Source organism: Callithrix jacchus, chromosome 17 (genome assembly GCF_049354715.1).
Source record: "Callithrix jacchus isolate 240 chromosome 17, calJac240_pri, whole genome shotgun sequence".
Taxonomy (NCBI): domain Eukaryota; kingdom Metazoa; phylum Chordata; class Mammalia; order Primates; family Cebidae; genus Callithrix; species Callithrix jacchus.
In genome coordinates this window covers 58074401-58097260 of record NC_133518.1, presented here as the reverse complement: position 1 = coordinate 58097260, position 22860 = coordinate 58074401, and the positions used below count along the sequence as shown (strand labels likewise).

General features: G+C 34.6%; 1 protein-coding gene and 1 long non-coding RNA gene across 5 annotated transcripts in view; one reads left to right on the top strand and one right to left on the bottom strand.

Moving 5' to 3' along the window:
- The window catches only part of KCNH8 (potassium voltage-gated channel subfamily H member 8), a 331425-nt gene that overhangs the window by 55400 nt on the left and 253165 nt on the right, over positions 1–22860 (bottom strand). For all 3 annotated transcript variants that reach the window (XM_035277743.3, XM_078354394.1, XM_002759643.6), the window contains 3 exons: positions 11923–12122; positions 10837–11086; positions 5085–5299 (listed from right to left, as the gene is read on the bottom strand). In XM_035277743.3, coding sequence (XP_035133634.1) covers positions 5085–5299; positions 10837–11086; positions 11923–12122 — 665 coding nt within the window. The remainder of the gene's footprint in view (positions 1–5084; positions 5300–10836; positions 11087–11922; positions 12123–22860) is intronic.
- LOC108588864 (uncharacterized) overlaps positions 1–22860 on the top strand; it is a 382270-nt gene that overhangs the window by 229632 nt on the left and 129778 nt on the right. The gene's annotated exons all lie outside the window — the stretch shown is intronic.

Here is a 22860-nt window from a genome sequence, read left to right as displayed (position 1 = left end):
TACAAAGTATTTTATAGGTTTAAATTAATTTTCCTATGAGAATTAGATATAAAGTTATTTAATTTATCACAGTTCTAGGAATCATAATCCTACTGCTACATGCATATTCCTTCTAAATTTTGACTATTTATTAAAGTGCTTTTTGTCTTTGCTTTATTTCAGAATAGGTTGTCTGTCAGTTTTCTCTTTAGTCAGATATTCTGGTAACTCTCCATGTTGCTGGATAGTACATAAGCTACCCAGAATAAAAGGTGACATTCAGGAGGCAAAATCAGAAAAATGCAAGGCAACTAAACAGAGAGTTACATTAACATGGATGAGAAATAATGAGGAATTTGGGATTAGAGGGGAGCATACAAAAGAGGAGAGGAGAAAGCTAAGACCAATAATAAGTGGCTGAGCAACATGGTAGAGTGTCCACATGAACTTTAAAAATAAGACAATATAGATAAGTTACATTTATGTTGTGTGCATCTTCATTTTGCAAATGTTCTTCCTTCCGCAACTCATCACTTAAATTTCCACAAAGGCTTTACCCACAGAAAACCCTGTGTGATTGGATATTTTTGGTTTTGTCTGTGAAAATCAAGGAAAGGGGCTTCGTTCTCCATTTGGTCTGACAACAGAGTAGAGAACAGGAATCCATAAGGTAATCATCAGAATATAAGTTCCCCTGAAAGTCATAGTATGGTTGGGGAGGGCAAAGACTTTTCCCTTATGGTACAAACTTATAGAAAGAGAGTTCCAAACTTACCTAGCCATTAGACAGCATACTATCCTCTAGGATCTCAGTATATATGAATAGAAGTTTTGAGGGATAAAATATCAGGAACTACAAAACAATGAAGGTCCCATCTACCTTTAAAATGCAACCCATGAGGAGTCCACTTTGAAAAGAAACAATTTTGGTTCAAGCTGTAATAAAGTAACTTATATTGAACTAACCCTCCAGTCAAAAGTAATTATCAAACTGGACAAAATTCATAAAATAACTGAGTATTAGTCTGTTCTCATGCTGCTAATAAAAACATATCAGAGACTGAGTAATTTATAAATGAATGAAGTTTAATTAAGTTGCAGTTCAGCATGGCTGGAGAGGTCTCAGGAAACTTAAAGTCATGGCAGAAGGGAAAGCAAACACGTCTTTCTTCACATAGCAGCGGGGAGAAGAATGAGTGCACAGCAAAAGGGGAAGCCCCCTATGAAACAATCAGATCTTGTGAGAATTAACTATCACAAGAAAAGGATGGTGGAAACAGCCCAATATTCAATTATCTCCACCTGGTCCCTCCCATGATATGTGGGGATTAGGGGAACTACAACTCAGGATGAGATTTTAGTGAGGATACCGTCAAACCATATCAAACTACTTGAAGGAATTTGAGAGAAATCAACTAAGACTTGAAGGACTGTGATCCCTAACAAAAGAGAAGTGCACCAATAAGAGCTTCACATTCAGATAGGTATTTTTCTGCAGGCATTTGCTATTTCATTATAAGGTAGAATAGAAGAGAGGAGAAAGGAGCATCCTTACCAAGTAAGGATGAGAAGTTCAAGTAGACCAAAGTGTAAGGGATTTGAGGAATATAATACCAGAGATAAGTAAACTGCATTGATGTTCCCTTTAAGACATTAGGCAACTCCTAACTTACTTAAATAGCAAGGGGCAGTCCTCTAAGAAACAGATTAAAAATAGCACCTAGAAGGGTAAATTGCAGAACCGAGGTTTCAACAGTCAAGTGGTGTTGCGGAGATGGAGGCTGGAGCTCAAACTCTGCTAAATAGGAAGAGCCTTGGCAAACATACTGTGATTTCAGCTAAGAATCCAGAAAAGCTGTTTTAGGAGTAAAGGCTAGACCTCAGGACTGAGGGCAAACTTGAAATACACCAGCCTAACAAGGCCTAAAATAAATTATGGACAGCATAATTTATATGGTTTGCTGATACTCTTTCTGCCCATGAAAAGAAAATCTTATTTTGAGGAAAATGACATGAATGATCTTTAATAAGCAACATCTATATTTAAACAAAATTCTGACACCTGCTTTTCCTTTTTAAAAAAGAGAACTAAATTACCAAAAAAGAACAAATGACCAAGAGAGAGACAGAAACAGTGAAAAATAACAATGAAAATAATTCCACAGATAATTCAAGTATACTGGGATTTAGAAATTACTATAATTAATGTTCTAGCAAATAGAAAAAAACATGAAAAATTTATCAAAGATAAAAATTCTTTTTCCATATGCAGAAGAATAAAATTAGATCTTTATGTTACACCATCTACAAACATAAATTCAAAATGAATAAAGAATTAAATGTAAGACCTGAAATTGTGTAACTCTAAGAGAAAACATAGGGGAAAACTCCATGACATTGGTCTGGACAATGTTTTTGGATATGACTCCAAAGCACAGGCAACAAAAGCAAAAACAGATAAATTGAATTATATCAAATTAAAAAGCTCTGCACAGAAAAAGGATACAACAGAATCAAGAGACAATCTACAGAATGAGAGAAATTATTTGCAAATCATACATCTGCTAAGGAGTTAATATGCAAAATACATAAGGAACTGAAACAACTCAATAACAAGAAAATAAATAACCTGATTTTTAAAATAAACAAGTGTCCAGAATGAACTTCTCTCAACAAAAGACATACAAAAGGCTAACAGCTATATGAAAATATCCTCAATATTGCCAATCATTAGGAAAATGCAAATTAGAACCATACCTATTAGAATGGCTAAAAGAAAAAAAAACAAAGATAAATGTTGGCAACGATGTGAAGAAGAAAAAAGCCCCGAACACGGTTGCTGCAAATGGAAATCAGGATCGCCACTATAGAAAGCAGTAGGGAAGTTCTCCCGTTTTCATTACAGCATTATTAGTAAGAGCCCAGATACAGAATTATCTTAAATGTCCAACAACAGGCAAGTGAATAAAGAAAATGTATGTATACACAATGGAATACTCTTCAGCCTTAAAAAAGAAGCGCATACTGTCATTTGCAGCAACACTGATGAAACTGGAGGTCATTTTACTTAATGAAATAAGCCAGGTACAGAAAGACAACTACTACATGGTCTCGGTTGTATGTTGAATCTAAAATACCTTAAACTGAAAGAAGCAGAGAGTAGACTGATGGTTAATAGGAGCTGGGGCTGGAGGTCCAGGAGAGATTAGAAAGATGTTGCTCAAAGGATACAGAGATTAAGTTAGGAGAAGTAAGTTTAAGAGATCTGTTGTACAACATGGTGACTCTAGTTAATAATGATGTATTATACATTTGAAAATTGCTAAGGGAGGTGATTTTAAGTGTTCTCACCAAAAATAAATGATAAATGTGAAAAAATGAATACCTTAATTAGTGTGATTTAGCTATTCCCAAATGTATACATATTTCAAAACATCATTTTGTATGCCACAAATTTTTAAAAAAGATAAGGATCCTTAAGAAGTCAAATAAAAGAAAATAGTGATTGAGATCCAATACTTCCCACTTTCCCACGCTTAGGAATATTAGCAATTCCTCTCTCTTTCCTAATTTCTTCTTTTCTATGATTACTTCCACCCCCTAACTCACCCTCAGTCTTCAAAACAGTTGTCCTTTTATGCTGTCAAATAAAAAAGAAAACAGAGATTGAGATCCAGTATTTCCCACTTTCCCATGGTGAGGAGTATTAGCAATTCTTCTTTTTTTTCCTAATTTCTTTTTCTCTTTGATTATTTCCACCCCCTAACTCAACCTCAATCTTCAAAACAGTTGTCATTTTATGCTGCCATGGAGAGCACAAAAAAACACCTGTAGTTTTAAAATTCAATCTACTGATTAAAAGGCATGAAAGTAATTTCAAGAAAAGGCAGCATATTTAACAGAAACAATACAAGTGTTAAAATCTGATGCCTATGTTGAAACTCTGTCCCAGCCACCTGCAAGCTTGTGTAAACATACACACGTGACTTATCCATTCTGAATCTGTTTTCTTTTCCATAAAAACAGATCAAGACTTACCTTAAAGATTTGTCTAAAGAAATAAATGAGGTGCTTTACATAGGTAGAGTGCTTAACACATGAAAAGTAGCCAGCAAATGTTGGTACCTCCTCTGCTGTTTGCTATCAACAATGGAGAGAAGCACATATGCAAAACTGGTAATCTTGAACCTCAGAATGGGACATTATCTACTTATTTACTGTCATTAGATAGCCCCAAGCAAGATAAAATAATATGCAATTTACATTTTCTTTCTACCCTTCAAAGTAGAGAATATTGATTATTGATATGAGTATCTGCACAATATGGGTTGGTCAAAACCACAGCTTCTTAAGTCCATAGGAAAAAAAAAATGAGAGTTACAAATATCTGGGGCAAAGCTCAAGACAGCATGTAAAGGCTTTGGTTGTTACACAATGCTATGCATGCCTTGGCTTGCCTTTCAACAATCATTCCTATTAAATCATGTGTCTCTCTGAGACATCTAATGAAGTCATGTTCACGACCAGCTTAATCACAGGATGCAGTATAGTACATATTTTGACAGGAAAGCTGTTTGTCTAATTTGAAACATGAAGCAAATATATAATTGTATAAAATGTTCATTACAATTTCAGTGTGACAACCCTTGGCTTGAATCCTTTCATGCATATTTATTCACTTTAAGATAGACTGTTTTGTGTACCATTAATATAAGATTATTTTTAAGCAAAATCTATGTCAAGCAATTGAAGTAGTGAACAATTACAAGCACCAAAAACTCTGAACCATATACTTTATCCAGAAATTTTAAATTCTGGAGAAATCACACATCTCTACCTAATGTTATGTATAATTGAAATCAATTCTAGCTATAAGCATATGAAAATAAACAAGAAAGAAACTGAGTTGAGAAGTTATCCATGAAAAATATTTTCCTAGGATGTTAATAACAAACTCTAGGTTTGGCTTCTAGCTAATTATTTAATTACTTAACTGGTGGCTGAATATTCACATCTTATTCAGAGTGACATCTGCCTTTACTGTTATAAGTGATCTCCAGGCTCAGTGTTATTAGATCTCAGCGCTAATTAGAAATGAGACTTACATCACTTTCATGACCTTCTCGGAGGTTGTATGTGAGGTCATGCTGAATGTCTTCCATGAATTTGTGAGCATATTCTGGGTAAAGGTCTAGCACTTCAAAGAGTCCTTTGAGGATGATGCATTGGAGATCACAGTAGGTTAAAGCCTTCACATCTGCATTGGTCTTGATCACTTGGTCCTTAATTGATAGATTTGCTCCAATTAAATCCCCTTTCCCTAGAAAGAGAGAGAGAGTTCATTTTCAAAAAAAGCAGTCTTAGGACTGATAACCTCATTTGACTCTACAGGCTTCATTCCTCAGTGAGATTACACTGAAACGTTGGGGCAGGACTTTTCAACTTTGCCGTACAGTAGCGTCATAGTTGGGTTTAGCTTTTATTTGTTTTATGGCCATTTTGCTCCATTTCATAAAGAACCAAAAACTAACAGATTTTAACTAGCAACAACAAACAGCAAGCAAGCTATATCTTTGGAAAGTTATTAGAACAAATAGCCTCTACTTCCCATTCAATAATTTTTTTTAACTTTTTAATTTTTCATTGTACCCAGCATTGTTTAAAATTTTTACTTTTTATTGCGTCCAGCATTTGTGGAAACAAGGTCCCTGGTATATAGCTGGCTTCAATACAAGTCTATTTTATCAGATTTGAAAGTAAAAGGAAACATGTCAAATTGACTATGAATACCTGAGTTTTTCATAAATATGTATGTCAAATAAAAAATAGGGTTTTAAAATTATTGGATTACAAGTAGATATTACCTTCAAGTTAGTACTGGACTTAAACCTTGAAATTTAGCCTATTTTGGAAGAAGAAAAAATAGACTAAAATCTATTATTTTTAGACAACAGGAATGATAAATAGTCACATGGTGTGGAAGAATTTAAATCTTATTGTTATCAATATTGCTAAACTTGGAAATTTTGTTTCCTGTATATTTCACTGGAAATCTGACTTGCTGCTCAGAACTCAAAGCTGGGTACTGATGCAGGATATAAATAGATCCAGGATGTTTTGAATACAGAAAAATTTTTTAATTTTATATATTTGAGGAGAATTTATCATGATGCAGTCTCTTGTACAAAAGCATTCACATTCACTGTAAGCAGCTAGTGTCTGCAGTAACTTTGATGCAGTCTCTTGTACAGAAGCATTCACATTCACTGTAAGCAGCTAGTGTCTGCAATAACTTTAGGGTCGTCATCCTTTCATACTTTGGGTGGCCATGGCATGGCTATTTCAGTCACAGTGACACTAGCTATACAAACGGCACCAGCATCTGCCAATCTTGGCATCCTAGAAAGAATTCCACTTTATATTTTGTTCAATGAATATTTTTGGAGAACTGACCATGCATGCTGGGCCTTGTATTGAGCTCTGGCAAGCAGGTACTAGAGAATACCGTGCTGGTATTCACCTCATCACCTAAAACTACCTCACTAATTTTACAGTCTTGTGGACTTCTTGCTGTTTAGATTTAGGACCTTTAATTTTAAATAACTTTGGGTCTCAGTATCCTTATTTCTAAAAGACAAAGATTTCTATGATCCCTTATGGACTCCGGGTTTTAGCATTATATGATTGATCTTTGCTAATCAGTTATTATTTCATTGAAAAACATAAGGTGATGGGATGCATCTTCAAACCACTCAGGTTAGAGCTATAGCTTATGTTTAATTATAATTAGGCAGACTAATATTCTGTGGAGACTACATTCATTCATGGTTTGCCATTTTCTTTTAAAATAATGAAGAAATTGGTGGGGAAAACACCATTACCTGGACATGAAATCAAGGTATACAATGCAAACAAATTCTAGCCCCATAACAAATTCCTGGCCCTACTCTTTCCAGGTATCAGATTAAGAAAGGTATGCATATATTGACTAGACAAGAAAGTTGCTAGAATAAGTTTATGGTTGGACAGCTGTTGTTGTGAGGAGGAAGAACATTTTTTTTTCCATTGGCAGAGTGAATGTGTGCTAAATATCTACATGCCAAGTATAATGTCATGTATTTGCTAAGTTTATCCAAGTAGTATTGATTTGCATTAGCCCTATAAGGCAATATTACCATAGGGAAAGTAAAATAATCAATCTCTATTGAAATAATGTTAATCACAGAAAGTAAATAGTAATAATATCTTGTCATTGTTTGAGTTTAGTCCCAGTACCACAAACCAGTGTTTAGAATGGTCATGTGGCATTTTGCACTTTTGACAAGTATATCTTGGTAGAAGCAAAGATGTGAAAGTGTTACCCATGTTAATCACGATTTATGGAGAAACTTGGGGCCAGGAGCAAAAAATAATGAATTAAATCTTTCAGCCATAAATAGTTATAAAAAATAGAACAAGAAAGACCCAGTTGGATCCTATTTGACTAGCAATGGAAGTTACATAGAAGCCACTAAATTTGCACTTACTGTGCTCTAGTATCATCGATGATACCTTCATATTCTATTCCTAAACCTGTTGCTACCAAAATTTAAAATGTACCACGATTATAGAAAAATCCACATTATGTTGGTTTAGAATGTTTCATTGTATTTGCTTACATTAATATCAAACCATAAGATCCTGAAGAAAAAGTCTAGATGCCCTCTTAAAAACAGGCTGAATCATTAGGCAGAATATAAAACTTTTAGTGGTACTAAGGAAAAATCAGTAAAAGTATTTTATTGTTAAGGTTAAGTTTTTGAAACAAATTAAGAATAACTGATAATTCTAATTTAGAATCACAGGATGATAGGGTGACTGGCCTTTAACTTCACAAAGTTGAGAAGATGCCAGAAAGAAAACACACACACACACACACACACACACACACACACACACACTCTCTCTCTCTCTCTCTCTCACAGACACACACACACACACACACACACTCTCTCTCTCACAGACACACACACACACACACACACACACACACACACACAGCCTTACTCTAATATTGAGTTACTCTAATATTGCACCTTACTCTAATATTGATAAAGAAATGGCCACATTAGTAGTAAACTCTTAGTTGCTATTCCATGCCTTTCTGTAAAGTAGAAAAACATAAGAGGATCAGACAAGAAATGAGTCATAAAATTGAAAGACAAACACTAACTCTATTCTTTAAGTGGTAAACAAGTCAGCATGAAGCAGTGAAAAGCATGTAAGTCTTTCATCATTCACTAGGGTCTATCTCTTCACCTTTAATTTTGGAAATAATCACACTGTTAGTCTCTTCAGGCTGTCCTACTGCAAACTCGGTGGCTTATAAACAAAAAAATTATTTCTCTTAGTTCTGAAGCCTGGTGTTTGGTAAGAGTTCACTTTGTGATTCACAGATGGCACCTTTTAGTTGTGTCCACGCATGGCAGAAAGGGCAAAGCAGCTCTCTTCAGCCTCTATTATAAAGAGGCTAATTCCATTCACGAGGGCTCTGCCTTCATCACCTATTCACCTCTTCAAGACCCTACCTCTAATACCGTCATATTGGGGATTAAGATTTGACATATCGATTTTGGGAGGACACAAACATTCAGATCATAACACACAAATAATAAGGTTGCAAGTTTTAAATTCAATAATGGGCATAAAACACCCAGCTCATATTAGGGATTCAATAAATATTAGTTCCCTTTTTTCTCTTCCAAAATATAATCTATTTTGAAACTTCCTAGCAGAATCCCCGATAGAAGCCCTACAATGATTATATAGAATAATAGTTTTATTAAATGCATTTGCACCAATTTAAGGAATACAATGCAGTTTTGTTACACAGATATTTTGCATAGTGGTGAAGTCTGGACTTTGAGTGTAACCATCACTTGAATGGTATACATTGTATCCATTAAGTTATTTTCATCCCTCCCCACCTCACCGCCCACCTATCTTCCACTTTTCCTAGTCTCCAGTGGCAGCTATTCCACAGGCTAGGTACACCTGTACACTGTATTTACCTCCCACTTATAAGTGAGAACATGTGGTATTTGACTTTCTTTTTCTGAGTTACTTCACTTAACATAATGGCCTCCAGTTCAATCCATACTGCTGCAAAATACATGATTTCATTCTTCTTTATGTATGAATAGTATTCCATTGCATCTATGTACCACATTTTTAATCCATTCATCCATTGATGGACACTTAGGTTGATTCCATATTGTTGCTATCGTAAATAGTGCTGTGATAAACATGAGTGCAGAGTTTTTTTTTTTTTTTTTTTTTAATTAGAGAAACAGGTATTGTTTAGACATGGAAAAAGTGCTGAATACAGGGTCCAAAGTGTTAGGTTAGCTTTGACTTTAGAAAAAGAAAATACCTTTGCCCATCTGTCTCTCTCTGTTGACACAGGCTTAAATGAGATCTTATGTGTGAATACACTTTGCAAGCAATTGTTTACAAATATAAGGTTCTTAAACATGAAAAATAAAAAGTACCGAATTCACCCCCTTTTATTAGCACAAACTCTAAACATTTGTATCTCATGTTGGCGTTTGAAATATATCCTGAATTCACTGCCTCTTACCATCACTACTACCACCTTGACTGGTCTCAGACCCCATCATATCCTTCACTTCAGTTTAATTTTCATGTGGGCAAGGATTTTCGCTATTTTCTTTTTTGTTGCATTCTTAGAGTTTAGAACAGTACTAAATTCATTTATAGGCCCTCAATAAACATTAGTTGAATAAAGAAACAAAAATTAGAGTGTTTTTTTTGAGACACTCCCTCTCTCCCTCTCCCCTATCCGCTCTCTCCCCTCTCCCCTCTCCCCCTCTCCCCCTCTCCTTCTCTCCCTCTCTCCCCACCCAGGCTGGAGTGCAGTGGCACTATCTTGGCTTACTGCAACTTCCACCTCTCAGACTCAAGCAGTCCTCCAATCTTAGCCTCCCAGATAGCTGGAACTACAGGCTCCTGACACCAGGGCCAGCTAATTATTTGTATTTTTAGAAGAGACAGGATCTGTCCATGCAGCCCAGGCTGGTCTTGAACTCATGAGCTCAAGTGGTCCATTTGCCTCATCTCCAAATGTGCTGGGATTACAGGCATGAGCCACTGTGCCTGGCCTAGAGCGATTTTTAAAAGAGCCTCACATAAAATTGTAAATAGGATTTTTTATACATTAACTCTGCATGCTAATTTTTGTCATCTGCCTTTCATATTTCAATGAAGACCAATTATGTATTAATGTTGAGAGTCAATTCTGTAGCACAAAATTTTCACAATGTATCTTGTAAGTTTTCTTTAAGAGGTAAAAAGAGGCTATAGTCACCTTGACAGTATTAGATTAATGACTGCTATGAGAGCTTATTCTTGAAACATAGTCCTTTTTGCTCTATTTCTAGCACAGATAAAGTTTAATTTTTGTGTTCTCTGAATTAATTTTCCACAAAAATAAATGCCCTCTTAAAACAGAGCAGCTATTTCACCAGAAGGCAGTATACATCATGATTAATAATTTAGCTTTAGGAACCAAAAATAACTGAGTTCATTTTCTTACTATGTGGTCTGGGCTAGTTAACTAAAGTAATATTTATTCATGTCTAAAATGGAGATAATATTTAAACTACTGGATTTCTTGCAAGAATTAAATAATATGTTGTATATAACACTAGGTAAACTAAACTCACATGAAGAATACTCCTCAGTTCATGTCTTCATCTGTTCTTTTCCTACTCTCAATAGCAGTTTTTTTCCCCATTTCATCTTCTTAATTTATGCTCCAGAGTCAAATTTCATAGAAGTTTTTCAATTCAGACCTACCAAGAATAGCCAGCACCATGCTGTCTTTAAGAACTTCCATGGAGCCCGAGCATACAAAGTAGATGGCCTGCAAAGCATCCCCTTGACGCAGCAGATACTCCCCCGGAGCACAGAAAGAGGTTTTGATGTGTAGAGACAGAGACCTGAGGCAGCCCCGGCTGGCACATTCAAAAAGGGACAACTGTAAGATCTCCTTGTTCAAGTGCATAGTGATGTCAGAACGCAGTTCATCTGGAAAGTCTTTCAAAAGCTGTCAGAGAAGATGAAGGAGGAAATCAAATTGGGGTAAGTGTAGTCTAACTGATTTATTTTGCAAGACAGCAGGGATGCTCTTCCTACTGTTTCCTGCTGTTTGGCCATTCAGCATACAGAAGAGGAAATCTAAGTATGTGTAATCCTGGAGAGATTTTTTTTTCAGTGACTGTGATTTCAATTATGTGCTACTGAATAATCAACTGATAAGCAGTCTGGAGAAAGAACAAATTAATAAAAGGCTTTAGCAGGAAAACATATGACTCATTGTGACTTGCTTCTCACAGAGAGTCCTAGTCAGGACAGAAGATATGGAATTTGGACCCACTGGTGATTATATGAAGAGAGAAGAAACCAGTTAATCACTACTAAATGCTGGTTACAGGTTAGGTTGGTTGATTTATATAATACCTTTTCTTATCATGATAGTCTGGGGTGTTTCTGGCAGTATGAAGACAACCCCTTTGATGGAAATTTTTAAACTTTCTGAATGTTAAAGTGAAACAGAAACTTGATTCATATAATTATCCCAGATTACATTGTTAAATTATCATAATTGATTCCTTCGAAAAGATACAATTAGAAGGAAAAGAAGTCCACCTGATTTAACAAGCAGCAAGTTAATAAAAAACTTTGGTCAATCCAAATTGGCATTGTGAAAACACAAGCCAAAGCAAGTGAAACAAGATGGATTGGGATTCATGAAGAATTAAAAAAAATAAAGGAATAAAGATGTTGGTGTGTTTTCACTACTGATACCTGCATTAGAGCATCTTGCTTTTACCCTAGAATATATGCTTTCCGCCTGAAAACAACATGAGAAATGAACATTACCTCATTTGAGTCTATTCCATTGTTGACTGACCAGGTTGTTTGAAAATATTCAAGCATCCTCTGCTTGAGTTGTTGGGGCAGGTGATGGACACGGATGAAGTCTTTCAGATCTTTAGTTCTAGTGTGATAGAGGGACCACCTGGAGTACATCCTCTGTATGATTGCTGTCACATTTCCAAACACCAGGGCGTGCATCAAGGCTAGAAAGAACAACACAGTATATAATGGGAGACAAATACGATGGTGGGGCCCACTACTTAAATCTAAATCTACAGTCTATACTGTATCAGAGCAGAGCATGCTTATGTGGCCATGTTGATACAGCTATTTTGGTATAGGCATTTTGGTGCAGACAGTATGTCACAGGTACATCCTAAAGCAGTCATTTTGACTCCATGTGGCTTGATTAGAGTAAAAATATCTTTAAAAATAATAATATGCAAAATAGGCCCCTTTGATTTAGCCATTGGCTGCCATTCTGGTTATGAGAAACTTTTATTTGAACTCGATTTACATGTATATTATTTTAATAGTTATGTATAGATTAATAGTTACAATAAAATAATTTCTAGTTTGATAGAATAAGCTATAAAGTTGTAGTTTAATAACATAGTAACAAATGAAACTAATTTTTGAAATAAGTCTATTATAACTAGTTAGCCTTTGTGGGAAATTTTAGTCTCACCCCCCAAAAAAGCAATCATTTAAAATTCATTTTAGAATATTAACTATATTTATATTAATGCAGATACGGAGGAGGTTGTTAAAAATGTAATTGAGGATTCCTTGAGCAGTCTGAAGCTCCAATCCCCAGCCAAACCCCAGCTCTGCAGTTCTTTAATTTTGAGGGAGATATCAGAAAATTTCAGACCATTCAAGAAACAAATGAATTCATAGAGAAAAAGATGTATTCTACTTAGCGTTATTTTTGCCACCATGAGATGCACCAGCAGGATATATGTATATGAGACTCTTCTTTCAATGAGGTTTGTCAGCCAGATAGTATTTAACCTCCACTTTCCTGCTAAGCCTGCCCTTTGAGCCTGCCCTAAACCTACCATCAAAGTGTAATGACATGAAAAAATTTTGTTTAGCAGAATTTGAGAGCATATGGTGATTTAGGGTGGGTATTTCTGCTGGAGAACATGGATGACCTGTTCAGAGTGAGAGGATGGACCTCATTTTCCAGGAATTACCCACTTTGGGAAGCAAGTAGGTAGTGTCAAGCCAGAGAAGGCATGGCAGGATTTTGCACTCACCAGTCATTAGCAGAATGGAACTGAAATGGTCTAAATAGATACCAGCAGATAATCCAAGAAGGTCTTGGACATACCTGGAACTGGGAAACTCAGAGAGAGATGAGGGCCAATACATTCATATTTATGGATAAATCAACTCTAAGTAACATTCAGATTTTATCTCTGATCCTTATTCTGGGACAGGATTGGGAATTAGGTGAAGCTTATGAGTTGGGTGAAATCATCTGTTTCAGTAATTTGGGGCTTAAAAAAAGACTAAACATTTAGTAGCTTGTCTATTAGTATCTATCAAAATGTACCTGTATCAAAACTGCGGTGTCCAAGGAGCTATGTTAAAAATTTCTTAGCATCATGATGGATACATTAGTGGAAATATGTCAACATATTATTACCTCTATCCTCCTGAGTGTTAAGTGCATCCCCAATTCAAATCTTGTTTTCCCCCTACATTTATCAGAAATTACAGAACACTGGAATAGTAATTGAATTCTAATCTAACAATGGAAGTAAAATCCTTTCTCAGGTAATATATCATCATTTCTCTATGGAGAAATGTCTATAAAATCACTCCCTTCATAACTTGGCCTCAGTATGTTGGAAAAGTTAGTAGAATAGGGTTAAACTTAGGGTCTATATAAAAGAGGCAATATAATGTTGCAGAGAGAATACGAACTTCAGAATCAGATCTGGATTTTAATACTGATTTTGCTACTAAATTGTGTGAACTTAGTAAGTTACATAATTCCTTTAAAAAGACTCACATTAAATGGGCATACTAATTATGTTAAATAGCCCTTACTCATAGAACTATTTCAAGATTTAAAGAGCTATATATTTCTTAAAAATTGCCTAGTATATGTATGAAAAACAGTAGTTGCTCAATTCATGTTAATTTTTCTTATGAAAGTGAAAAGTATTATCATGAATTATCAGCATTCTTAATGCAATTAAGTTTGAGGAAAATGACCCAGATTTAAGGTTTCCCTGTAACCTCTTAAATAGTAAAGAGTGGCTCTTAATAGACATAGCTGATTGATGAAAGATATTAAAAACATAATAAATGCCTGATACATGCAAGAATGTATAAGTATGTATTATTCCTAAATGTTCAAAAATGAAATGTTTCCCAACAGGTCAAAAATATTCTATGAAAAATATATATCATGTAATAACTAAATGTTGCGTTTGCTCTTCGTAGATTCTAAACGGAGGTTCATTCTTCTGTATTGTTTTAGAAGCACAGGAGTTTTGATGCTTAAATATCTTATTTGGAAGATAAGAGTGTTTATCTACTTGGAAGATAAGAGTGTTTATCTATTTATGATAAACACTCACCAAAGAAAAGAACTGATTCTGCTCCAAGTCAAAGAAATTAAACATTGATCTCAGGCTCCCTTAATATACTTATGGGCTAAGTGTTTGGAAGCTGTACCATCTTTAACACTATGTAATAGTCTTTTCATGGAGATTAAATCGAGTACAGAGAATAATTTTGTCTCATTTATTTTAACATTGCTTTCCTTAATTATGTGTATGATTTTAACTTTGCTTAATTATAACGTGTAAAGCACTTAAAGTAACAGAAGTAATATGTTCACTTTTTTAGCATCCTATTTGTATTTTATCAATAAAATGGATTACTGGATTAATTGTAGCATTCATAAGTGTTATTGAAAAGACTAGTCTATGTCTGAGTCACCACAATTTCAAAGTCTCATTTCAGCAAAGATAACTAATTCTAATTTAACTAGTTAAAAAATAAAATTCTGGTTTTCATAGCTTTTCATTTTCCAAAGTTGTTATGACCATTCTGTCACTGGTTATCATTTCACTCTGGCAAAGAGTGTGTGTAACTGTCAGGGAAAATCATTCCATCTGCTATAAAAGTTTGACTCAAGAACTTCTGTATCCAGGTCAGTTTGGAAATTATCGCTTACTTTTCCTTTATTTCTAGCAAATTTGATGTATATAATTCTTGAGTGTTAGACCTGCTGAGTGTGTGTGTGTGTGTGTGTGTGTGTGTGTGTGTGTAGGAGTTTTGCATAAAATGCATTTTGTAAAATCTTATCTCAGCATCAGGTCCTGGAAGGAACCTCAACAACTGGCATCTAAGAAAAAAAGTAAGCAGTTCTCAAATAAAAGAAGTGTTTCTATAGAACAGCCTGTCTTTCTCTTTCCCTTTGTCTTTTCCTTTCTCTTTTCATTTCCCTTCCTTCTCCTTTTCCTTCCCCCTTCAATTTCTTTTCCTGAATTTTGGACAACACTGATCTCCTGGGGTAGAACATCATTGCTAATTAATTTAGCCAAAAATTTTGTGGTGGCTTTGGAGGCTAAGTAGGGGGAGTTTTCTACTGATATAAAAAGAGGCCAGAGCTCAAGTTTTGGGTAATCTTAGCTGCCCTCCTTCTCTCTCCCACCTCCTCATTGCCCTGGAAATTTCCATTCTTGGTTATAAGTATACTGGCTCATGGATGGCAGATGGCAGAGAGAATAGAGATGAGAAAAATTTCCTAAATGATGAATTTAAATGGCAGTGCAAAGACATCTTGAGAACAGCCTGAATTTGTGAACACCATATCTCATCATATGGGTCCAATTAAACTATGTCAGGGTAGTGTGTGTGTATTCATTGGGGGGACCCAAGGGAAGCCTTGATTACTTTGTGATAATAATGCTTCATTGAAACTGAATATCTTCTCAGCGATGAACAATCTTTACTAGGAAGCTTTATCCAACCCCCAAGGCTGTGCTGATGACTCTATTAACTGGGGCAAATTCATTAGGTGACTATAGGCAGTCACTTCTTAGTTTGATAGAATTTTTAAAGACATGAAAAAATCTTTTTGGTATATGTTGTCTGGTTGCAAAAAATATGAATGGTGCTACCTAAACATTTCAAAACATATGTATGGAAAATCTGGAAAACTATCTTTTGATATTGAGGCTATGTGTAATTTTATCTTTGTTTGTTTTTTATTTTTTTCTAAATGTGTATTATAGAAAAAGATATAAATAAAATAAGGAAGAACATCATCTGCTTAAGTACCTATTTCCATTATTATACTGTGAACTCCTTGAAGGAAAGTATCATATCTTAGTCATCTTTGTTTCCCCTGTATCTAGCACAGCTCTTGGCATAATTTAAATATGCTATAAATATTTACAGAACTGAAATGAGCCTCTGAGCCTCTGGTATTTTGATACTTTCTTTTAAAAGTTTTGTAATTGTAAGCAAATGGTTTAGAAAATCTATGATAAACAGGCCCAAACCCATCCCTTCACCCCCATCCCACTCACCAAAGTTGACCTTTTAAAATAAATTTTTGGGGTATTTTTGCAGTTGCCACCAAAATTTTGGACAATATGATTGTACGGCATTGCTTGACTCATTATTGTTAAGGCAAACCTAAAAACAACCTGATATGAAAGGCAAGAATTAGCTATTACTCTGCTTCTTTTCTTAACTCACACTTGATACATTATTTTTAGATCATCTATTAAAATTTTACAAGGTTAAATTAAAATCGAGATACATATAGAACAAGTTACACACTTGCTAAATGTGTAGCTCATTGAGATTTTTGAAAGTAAACATAGCTATAGAATCACCATCTCCCGTCACTCTAGATGAATAAACCAAACCTTAGTATCCTAGAGGCTTCCCTTGTGTCCCCTTCATAGTCACTAACCAATCCCTTCACCAGAGGTAACAACAGTTACCAATTATATTACAATTAATAAACTTTGCCTATCTTTAAACTTTCTCTAAACAAAATCATATAGTATGAACTTTTTTGTGTCTGGCTTCTCTGCTGAGCATTGAGTTTGTAATATTCATCCATAGGGTTGCATGATATAGTAGTTCATTTACTCTTAGTAGTGTATAATGCTCTCTTGAAAAGGTATTTTACAATTTACTTATTTATTGTCCTATTAACAGACATTCCCAGTTTGAGATTCTTACAAAAATGCTTCTATAGACGTCTGTCTGTCTGTCGTCTGTCTATCTATCCATCCATCCATCTATCTCCTGAAGTATATATGCATTTCCACTGGTTATATACTCAGAAGTGGAATTGTTGAATCACAGAGTAGAGGTATATTCATATCTGATAGATTTTGACAAAGTTGTATCAACTGACATGCCCATCAACAGTATAGGGGAGGTCAAGATGTTCCATATCCACTCAAACACTTAGGGTTGCAGTGTTTTTAAATGTAGCATTTTGGTTTACATAAAATGATGTCTAATTTTGGTTTTAATTTGCATGTTCCTGACTAATGCTGTCAAACACCATTTTTTAAAATATATGTTTGTCATCTATTCAGGTATTGGAAATCTATTTTCGAGGTGTTTTTTCAAGCTCTTGTCCATTTTAGGGAGTTGTCTGAGTTTTTTCTTACTGATTTAACAGTTTTTTATATATAGTAGATCAGAGTCCTTTGTCAGATAAACATTTGCAAATATCTTCTCCTATCATGTAGCTTCCCTCTTCACATTTATAATACTGTCTTTTGATAAAATAGGTCTGCCTTTTAATTTGTCATTATTTTTCTTTATGGTTAGGGCTTTTTGTGTCATGATTAGGAAACCTTTGCCAAATCCAAGGTCATAAAAATATTCTCCTATATTACCTTATAGAAGTTTTATTGTTTTCCCTCCTACATTTACATCAAAATCCACCTGAAATTAATTTTTATGTACAGTTTTAAGAGGGATCAAGGTTGTCTTCCAACAGGTAGATAGAGATTTGACCTAACAACATTTTTTGAAAGTAGCATCTATGTTACAAATGAAGTGACAACATAGATGTGAGCCTGTTTCTGAACTTTCTTCTATTTCATTGGCCTATTGGTCTATTATTGAACAAACACCATACTTTCTTAATTACTGTAACTTTGAAATACATCAAAATATATCTTGATATCTGTAGCACAAATCTTCCAATTTTGTTCTTTTTCATGATAGCTTTGACTGGTTTTAGCTGTTTTCCACTAATTTTTAGAAACAACTTGTCAATTTTCAAACACATCCACACACAAACACACATCTACTGGAATTTTTATTGGGATCACATTGAAACTTTAGATTACTTCGAGTACAACTGATATTTTCACAATGTTGAGTCCATAATTACCAACCGTCACCATTGTATATGCTTCCATTATTTTCTCACTAATGTCTCATACTTTTCTGTGCAGAAGTCTTACCTATTTTTAGTTATAATAATTAATATATATTTTTGGAATCATTTTTAATGTTTTATTTCTAATTATTTGTTACCAGTATATAGAAATGCAATTTTTTTGCATATTCATCTTGTATCCACAAACCTTACTGAATTCACTCATTAATTCTAACATTCATCTGAAGCTATTAGGATTACTTATTCGTTTTGGGTGCCCTCAAAATACACATAGTTTTGTCTAGGTATAATTTTTAGAAATGATTTTTGCTTTAAATTTCCTTGATTTGTAGTTTTAAATACTCCTCCCATATATTAATGGTTTATACACTCCACAATTACAGATGCTTATATGAAAGTTTATATGGCATCTCAAATGGAAACTTTACATCACTCACATATGTATATAAAGTTTGTGCTTATATATGTATATAGGTATGTATATATATAAGCAAATGTATGTATGTTATATACATAAATATATGCTTTTTATATATGTATATATATAAAATCTGTACAACTCGTGTAGAAATGCTGGTGGATTCCCAGAGGACTCCCAGGTGGATCCGTTCAGCATTTTTTCACCTGTTTCTTCTCACTGAGCAATATTATCTCTCTCCTTGATAACGGTCTGAAGTTTTGGCAGTCCCCTTTCTAATTTAACGTTGCTACTGCCTATTTTTCTAGTATATTGCATCCTTGCCAATAGCGATTTCATCAGCCTTGTGTGGGGTATTCCTAGTGAGATATCCTAGACTTAAGTCTGGTAACACAAACTTTAGATTTTTCTTTTTAAAACAAATTATTCATAAAAATTAAGTAAAATCAAGTTATAGTACATAATAAAATGAATATTTTACAAAAAATTTGCCAGGTCTTAGTGAGTCCTGCATTTAACTTGCTAAGTCTTTGCTGCCTTTTGTCTAAATTGGGGTATTAATAATCTGTATCTCATAGTATTATGAGAACTAAATAACAAATTGCTCAATATTGTGAGCTCTTATGATTAGTTCTCAACATTTTTCAAGTAATTGGTTAATTAGGAAATATTAAAATGCAGGCATCATTTTTCCTAGCCAGGGTAATTTTCACAATAATATAAAATTATTTCTCCATAAACAGAAATATGAAAAGCTTTAATAAATTCAAGTCACTTAGTTGCCATTTGGCTTTCAAACACAATAATTTCCGAAGTGCTGCTCAGGTCACCTACAGTTTTTAATGCCCGTTACCAATGAGCACTGATTTTGCACCAGAATATTTGCTCAATAAACATTCAACAAACAAGTAACAAAGTGACTTTGTCAGATTATTTCCCATATCTTTTGGCCTTGTGATCAATGTAGCACCCAGCTACAGAGAACAGGAGGGAATAGGCTGTGCCTTAACAATTTTTGATTCAGTATTACAATAAGTGGATCAATAGAGAATAAGCTCAATTATCTTACAGATTTTTTGAAATGTCAAATTGGTAGAATTAAGCTTTGAGCATTTCCCAAAATTTTCATCAGGAGTAGAAGAAACATGGGCAAATATTAAATAAGTATAGACTGTGTTTATCTGCAAAATGCTCATGATTTTGCTTGGCTGAAATGTGGGCAATCACAGAGAATGGAAAGTATCAAAAGTCGCAATGCTGGATATGAAACAGTCACCACAGGGCCTGGCACATTGAAGCTCTTCAGAAAATGAGAATTCCCGTTCTCTGCTCCCTAGGCTGTCACTGCTCTACATCAGCCAAGAGCTTGTTGCAGTAGTCCCAGAATGCTACTTCAACAACACTGCCACAGCACTGTCTTTCCAAGACACTCTAACTGCTACTGGACTTCCTAACCGATTTGGCACTTAGCATTTACTGCCTGGTATCATGAAAACTCTTTCCACACGTTGCAGCCTGTCTCCTCCAAACTGAATCATAAGCTACTTGAGGGAAGATTTGTTTTTACACTTCTTTGATTTCACGGTATGCTGGGTGACCAATTGCTTAAGACCCATACATTCATATCACATCTCTCATGCAAGGAAACCATCTGCTATTAATAAGGTTCAAAACTCAAAGTGATATCATGAATTAAGGTCATTAAGAGAACATGGTAATTGTTCTTACTCATAAGTGGATGTTGAACGATGAAAACATATGGATGCAGGGAGGGGAACATCACATTCCGGGGCCTGTCAGGGGGTGGAGGGCTATGGGAGGGAGAGCAGGGAGTGGGGTGTAGAATAGGGATAGCATTAGGAGAGAGATGTCTAATGTAGAGGTTGGGGTGATGGATGCAGCAAACCACCATGGCACGTGTATACCTATGTAACAAACCTGCACATTCTGCACATGTATCCCAGAACTTAAAGTATAATAATAATAATAAGGAGCATTTCCTAACTCATTTAATGGAGGTAGTATAATTTTGATATTAAAATTATATAAGGTCCTGATAGAAAAGGAAAATGCAGGCCAATATCTCTCACAAATATGGACACAAAATTTTAAATGTATTAACAAACTGAATCCAGATCTATGAGTTTTAGAAAGTAATGCATCCTAATCAATCAATTTATGTTTATCAATCAAGTTATAATTTAATTATATTAATTTGTGTAAATAATTATCTTGATTGATAATCAACATAATCAAGTTATATTTATCCCAGGAAAGTTAAGTCTGATTTAGTTATAGAAAGTCACGTAATTAATTTACCACAACAAAAAATAAACAAAAGATAAAAATATATGATAGTCTATTTGTTATATGAAATAATAATGGTGACAAACCCATAGATTTGCTTAAAAAATTATGGTATTGTGTTAGAACACTTAGAACAGAAAATGGAGCATAAAACAACTAATAAATGTTTATGTTTTATTATATATTAATGTTGGCATATAATAGGCATTCAGTAAGTATTTGGTTATACATTTGATATGGTTTGGCTGTGTCCCCATCCAAATCTCAACTTGAATTGCAGTTCCTATAATCTCCACATGTTGTGTGGAGGGACCTGGTAGGAGGTAATTGAATCATGGGGGCTGCTTTTTCCTGGGTTATTCTCCTGGTAGTGAATAAGTCTCAGGAGATCTGATGGTTTTATAAAGGGCAGTTCCCCTGCACGTGCTCTCTTGCCTGCCACCATGTAAAATGTGCTTGTGTTCCTCCATTGCCATCACCCTGTTTGTGAGGCCTCCCAGCCATGTGGAACTGTGAGTCCATTAAACCTTTTTCTTTAAAAATTACTCAGTATTGGGGTCCAAAGTGGCTCCCGCTGGAGGTCATGGCGCTCGCGAAGGCGAGGTCATCAGTTCAAGGCTAACCTCATAAGCTCAAACTGATTGGCAAAAAAAAAAAAAAAAAAAAAAAAAAAATTAGTATTGGGTATGTCTTTATTAGCATTGTGAGAACAAACTAATACATTTGAATACATAAATGGTTGAATCAGGCCTGTTATTTTCCTTCCTTCCTATTGTGCCTCTATCTAGCTTGTTCTTTTCTTCCTGCCTAAAAAAAATTACATGCACTAATTCATGTTATCCAAATTTGTAAAAAAAAAACTGTTAAATGCTATATAGTGAAAAGTCATTCTTTGCTGTTGACTCTTATTAAAATTTCTTTGTGCATTAAGAAGTATCATTCATACGTTGGCTCTCCTTAGCCTGCTTTCTACTGTTAGGGTTTTCTCTACTCTTTTTAAGTTTGTTCCTTTCTGTCTTTATCACTCACTCTTTTTCTTTCTTTTGCCTGCCTGCCTGCTTTCTGTCTTTGATCTCTCTCTTCCCCTCCCTCTTTTTTTTCTCTCTTCTTTTTCTTCCTTCCCTTCAGTTCCTTTTGCTTTCCTTCTTTTTATCCTTTATGACTCATTATATTCTTTGCAATATCTATTCCCTTTTTCCTTCAATTTTATCTTTGTGCATAAGATGGCTTTGCTTTTTTCTTTTACATTTTTGCTTTGCTATTTTAGCTTATTTTTAACCTATCTTTTCTAAGATACTTCATTTTTGTTTGTGATCTTTAATAACAGCAGTAGCTTTATGAATATATTTAGAATTATTGTATTTTGTTAGCATGATCTCTGCAAATATGAATGGTCTGTGATTCTTCGTGAGTTGAGCCTTCTTCTCTACCAAACTTGCTCACTTGGCACTCTTACTTATAACAAAAGAGTTTGATAACTTCTGCACTTTGTATCATGAACCTCACACTTTAGGAAGTGTATTTTTGCTGATGCTTTCTGAGATTTGACATGCTAGACCCTCTTGTCACTTCTCATCTCTTCTCACATTTGGCACTACCAGTCTCAGTTTTTGCAGCCTTTATGTATATTTATGAATTAATTATAGCTGTCTCTTTAACTGAATATGGAACTTGCTGGCTTTAAAAAATATTCTCAATGCTTTAAAAAATGTGATTTCCTTGAAGAGAAGTATAAAATGCAGACTATTTTGTTATGTTCATATAAGAAATATATGTTCCTTGTTTTTGATTGCCATCAAATTCTCTA